Source organism: Myxine glutinosa, chromosome 12 (genome assembly GCF_964187855.1).
Source record: "Myxine glutinosa chromosome 12, kmMyxGlut1.1, whole genome shotgun sequence".
Lineage (NCBI taxonomy): Eukaryota > Metazoa > Chordata > Myxini > Myxiniformes > Myxinidae > Myxine > Myxine glutinosa.
The window spans coordinates 12466565-12472060 of record NC_136272.1 but is presented as its reverse complement, the minus strand read 5'-3'; the positions used below and the strand labels follow the sequence as shown (position 1 = coordinate 12472060).

Here is a 5496-nt window from a genome sequence, read left to right as displayed (position 1 = left end):
TTTTACTAAAGCCCACCCACTTTATAAACTCTCCAGCATTACATTATTTTTAGTTAAGACATTACATCATTTTCTGTTGAAACATTACATCATTTTCTGTTGAAACATTACATCATTTTCTGTTGAAACATTACATCATTTTCTGTTGAAACATTACATCATTTTCTGTTGAAACATTACATCATTTCCAGTTAAGACATGCCCAGACTTGCCCAGACTTGCCCACACTTGCCCAAGGGAATTTCCACAGGAAATGACACACCCAGTCTTTCTTATAAAAGGCACTAACCACACAGGCCTTTTCAAACACACTTTCTGCTTCACTTGAGAATGGACTACTATGCTGAAAAGGAGTTGGATAACTTTGACATTCCTTGGAGTCCTACTACCTGTGTGGAGCTCAACCTTCAGATTGATGAACTGGACTCGAACCTCTTATCAATGGAGGTAAGTTTATTTATTTATTTATTTATTTATTTATTTATTTTTTTATTTTTATTTTTTTTTGTATTTTTTTTTTTTTTTTTTTGTATATTTTATTTTTGAATTTTTTTTTTTTTTTTTGTATTTTTTTTTTGTATTTTTTTTTTTTGTATATATATATATATTTTTTTTTTTTGTATTTTTTTTTTGGGATTTTTTTTTTTTTTTGGGATTTATTTTTTTTTTTTTTTGTATTTTTTTTTTTTGTATTTTTTTTTTTTTTTTTTTTTTTTTTTTTTTAGATAAGACTCGTGCAAGAGTCAGCAAAGTTTCTTTTAATATTCATAGAGCTTGATTTATATAAATAATAATATTGTATTAAATTAATACGTTGTTATTTTCTCTCACAGGAAATTGTATCTGAGATACAAAATGAAAATACCACTTTTGCCACAACCTGGGGTGAAATGATGATTGATTTGTTTGAAGACCTTTTGAACAACCAAGACCCACAGAACGAGTTCTACCTTGATGACCCAGCCAAAGAGTTATACCGTGGAGACTCACTAAATTTGGGAAAAACAAATTATGAGGTCTGCCTAGATGGTTCTAACTGTGGAGCCTACCTTGGAGACTCACTAAATTTGGGAAAAACAAATTATGAGGTCTGCCTAGATGGTTCTAACTGTGGAGCCTACCTTGGAGACTCACTAAATTTCATAAAATTAGGAAAAGAGTTTTACCTTGGAGACTTTGAAAACTGGTTTCGTTTTGGAGACTCTAGCTGTGTGGAGCTAAACCTTCACCTTGATAAACTCGATTCAAATTTCTCATCAATGAAGGTAATATTTTATTTTAATATACATATAATAATTGTGTATTAAATGTAAAAAATAATTAATTAATACGTTGTTATTTTCTCTCACAGGAAATTGTATCTGAGATTCAAAATGAAAATACCACTTTTGCCACAACCTGGGGTGAAATGATCGATTTGTTTAAAGACCATGACCAAGAGAACGAGTTTTACCTTGATAATCCAACGAAAGAGTTTTACCTTGGAGGCTCTTTGGATTCTAAAGCAATGAACAATGTTCTTTCTTTAATGACGTTTGATTTAAGGTAAGTTCAGTTGATTAATAATCAATTAAAGTATATGTTATTTCATTCAATATTAGATAAGTAATATATTTCTTTTTTACATGTATTTCAGCAATATCAAGAAAGTTCGGGGAAGAAGATGCTGGAAAATACTTTCTTCCCATTTCTACTTTTTCCAACTTGAAAGCCTTGAAAGACAGAATTGGAGGAAGAGGAAAAATATATATATTGAAATACGTATTAAAAAACATTTTAAAAAAATATTGAAATACGTATTAAAAAAAGAAAAGGAAAAAAAGATTATGCTAGGGTTAGGGTTGGGATTTTGAATGTGAGGGTTAGGGATGGGGTTGGGTTAATGGGTTAGGGATGGGTTGGGTTAGGGTTGGGATTTTGAATGTGAGGGTTAGGGATGGGTTGGGTAAGCGTTCTGGATGTGAGGTGAATTTTTGAATGAATGTCAAACCTCACAGACTCATTTATCTTATATTATCATTGAATTGTTTTAAAAAAGTTGGGAAAAGATAAATAGAATTGGAAGGTCATACAAAGAGATGGAGTTAAGAACTTTTTTTAATGGTTGATGTAATGGATTCAGTTGTTTTGACTAACAAATATGGTGTTTTAATGTGGGGGTTGGGTTAGGGTTTGTACATTATTATGACCCACTCACACACACACAAAAGTTAAGCCCCAACTAAAAAGTTGTGGGATTCTGTGTTTGGGGTTCACAGATTTAAAAACGTATCCCCATGATACACACAAAAGTTAAGCCCCAACTAAAAAGTTGTGGGATTCTGTGTTTGGGGTTCACAGATTTAAAAACGTATCCCCGTTATACACACAAAAGTTAAGCCCCAACTAAAAAGTTGTGGGATTCTGTGTTTGGGGTTCACAGATTTAAAAACGTATCCCCATTACATTTTTTTATTTATTTATTATTTTCAAGGGTTATCAGCTTTGTTTTTTGTAATTCCTGTGAATAAAATGACCCTAAGATTTCTTCTCCATTTAAATCATATAATTTGTAGGTCCAAGGGACTGTATCCATTACATCAACGATTTTAAATAATTCATTAGTCCATTTTTTTGTATAACCTTTCTCAAAATGGCTTTTCCATCTGTATATTCTTACAATATCACCAACTTTGAACTTCGGTTTTCTCAAATTAATCTCCTTTTCATATTCTAATTTTGTAAATGATTCTGATGGTTTTGATTTTGTTGATGAATGAACGGTATTATTGTAATTATCTACAATACCCTGAATTAAATACACCCATTTTTGAGAACCGAGTTGTGTGAATTTTTTATATAGCCTCTCTTTCAAAGTACGATTAAAACGCTCAATAACAACTGCTTTTCCTTCATTAAAGGTGCTGTATAATTTAATACCCTCCCCCTTAAGAAATTCCATAAATATTTTGTTATAGAACTCTGTTCCCTCATCGGTCCACAGTTTCTTTGGTTTTCTTTTACTTTTATTAAATATCTGTTGGAAGGCTAACATCAGAGTATAACCTCTCTTGTTTTTCAAAGGAACAACCCAAGCAAATCTACTCCTCAAATCAATAACGGTTAAAGCATACTTGTATCCCTTATCATTTTTTAGTTCAATTAAATCAGCGGACCATATGTGGTCGGTGTATTTAGAATAAACTTTCCTTCTTTTAAACTTTGTGATTATAGGTTTATGTAATTCATCAGCCAAAAGCTCCTCAGTCTTGATGACATCATGAGAGCCTAATAGTTTTTTGAGGGTGAATAACCAAGGCCAAGTTTCAATTTAGCATTTATCAAATTTCTCACAATAAACCTATCAACTTTCTCTCTCAACGTTGGATTTTGTATCAAAGACAAATTATACAACATTTCTCTGTCGGCTTTATGTTTTTCAGTCAACGTAGTGGTTTTCCCATAAGCAATATCATGCTTCATACACACTTCATCAACCCTATTTGTAGGTTTAGACCAAGGTTTAGGATTGTCAGCCTCATCTAATCTTTTATCCAAGTTTGTTCCTGGGCCACAGAAAGAATACCCTGGAAGGTGTAATTCCCCTGGAATTCCAGTTGTTGTAAATTTGCTACCTGACAAAAACTTTTGTATGTCTCCTCCACTTTTAGGAGAGATGAATTGACACTTTTTAGAGCCACACACTTGACATATTCCTTTTTGATAAACTCTATTATTTTTAGCTTTAACATAAGAGATATTTTTAGATTTAGTTTTCTTTTTACATTTGAGACAATAACTCATATTTATTTATGAGAAAAAGTCCTACATAGTGCCAAAACCTTTTTGGTTTTCAACATATACATTTCTATCTTGATTTTTAAAACATAAAGAATCCTTAGAAATGGCTTCACTCTCTCCTCCATTTATTTACAAATAAAACTACTAAAGTCAATAACACCAACATCATCAACTATATGTTGTATATCTGCGCTCTGAATTCATTATAGCAAATTTAAAAACCAATATGTTCGTAAGAGTCATTAATTCTTTATTTTCCTCTTCAGTGCGTTGAGATTTATTTATTTGCCGTAATACCTTCAATCTTTCATTAATCTCAGGAATGGTCATATTTTTATATTTTTCCACCCTCTCTCTTTCCTCCCTCTCCTCCTTCTCCTTCTCCTCCTTCTCCTTTTTCTCCCTTTCATCCTTCTCCTTTTTCTCCCTCTCCTCCTTCTCCTTTTTCTCCCTTTCCTCCGTCTCCTTTTTCTCCCTTTCCTCCGTCTCCTTTTTCTCCCTTTCCTCCTTCTCCTTTTTCTCTCTTTCCTTCTCCTTTTTCTCTCTTTCCTCCTTCTCTTCTTCAACTCCTTCCTCATCCCTTGCTACCCTTGAGTTTGAACCCCAAAGAATATTATACATATACTCATCTGGATTTTGAGATATTCTTGTATCTATAATTATTTTTCTCATAATAGGATACCAATAAGATTTGTTGACGATTTCTAAAAGAGTTTTATATTTCATAACTTTGAGAAGTTCATTTTTATTTAATATTTTAAACAAGTCTCTATTTGTGGGTTTAACAATATCAGTATAAGGCCAGTTTTTTATGACAAAATTCCCATGTATATGCTCCAAATCATAAGGTATGTAATACCGAGCACCCTTTTCTTGTAGGTATCCTTGAATACAAAAATTATAATTCTCTTGTAGTCTTCTTCCTGCCATTTATGTATCAGAAATATATGTGAGATTAATATTATGACAGGTAATACCACCCCATCTTCCCACTACCAAATCGGTTTGTATTCCTCGGCTTTCTATCCTTATCTCATTACCTTCCTTCTTTGTCATGCGAACCATCGCTATACTATCATATATTTTTCTTTTCTTAAAATCACGTATTTGTTGTTTACTAATTGTACTTCCACATAAATCCTTATCTTCACCAAGTGGATAATATTCTTCTTTACGAGACTGATTTAAATCATGTAGGTCTTCTATGTTTATTGAAAAAGACCAATTATACCCTAAATCAGGCATATCATACCCCCATTTATTAATTCGCATATTAACTAAATGTCCTTCTTTATAAAATTCAATTGTAAGCAGGTAGTTAAATTCAATGAGGAAAGGTGTATGGTCAGTATAACCAGGTGTTGTGGTTGTAAATTTTACTTGTTTAACAAAACGTGCTGTTTTCTTTAAAAATATATATTGTGATAAATCACTTAATCTAATTAAGTCATTCGCATCTGTAGGGTTTGGATAATTGATTAATTTATAAGTATTCTTCATATTAATATTTTTACTTACACTATATTTTTGTCGTTCAGCCTGTGCCTTTGTATAATAATTTGATAAATCAATATCCTGAGAGGATTTTCCAAAGATAGAACCATCTTTTCCAACATAAGTCATTTATATTAGATTAAAAATGATATAAAAATTTTCATTATTGTTGAGTTGAAATAATACATATAAACATAATTGACCACAACATTTAGAATTAAT

At 31.5% G+C, this 5496-nt stretch overlaps 1 protein-coding gene across 1 annotated transcript; it reads left to right on the top strand.

Annotated features, from left to right (window-relative positions):
- The first annotated feature begins 293 nt into the window (after positions 1–293).
- LOC144888484 (uncharacterized) lies at positions 294–1943 on the top strand. Its single transcript, XM_078766475.1, has 4 exons — positions 294–447; positions 834–1265; positions 1352–1545; positions 1637–1943. Exons 1-4 carry the CDS (start codon positions 331–333, stop codon positions 1851–1853), a joined length of 960 nt encoding a protein of 319 aa, XP_078622601.1. The 5' UTR covers positions 294–330; the 3' UTR covers positions 1854–1943.
- The last annotated feature ends 3553 nt before the right edge of the window (positions 1944–5496 follow it).

What these genes read in the sequence shown, in the direction of transcription:
- LOC144888484 (XM_078766475.1), top strand. Translation starts at nt 331, where the DNA reads ATGGACTACTATGCTGAAAAGGAGTTGGATAACTTTGACATTCCTTGG. An exon ending in CGAACCTCTTATCAATGGAG is followed by an intron (nt 448 to 833) that starts GTAAGTTTATTT and finishes TTTCTCTCACAG; the next exon opens with GAAATTGTATCTGAGATACA. An exon ending in CAAATTTCTCATCAATGAAG is followed by an intron (nt 1,266 to 1,351) that starts GTAATATTTTAT and finishes TTTCTCTCACAG; the next exon opens with GAAATTGTATCTGAGATTCA.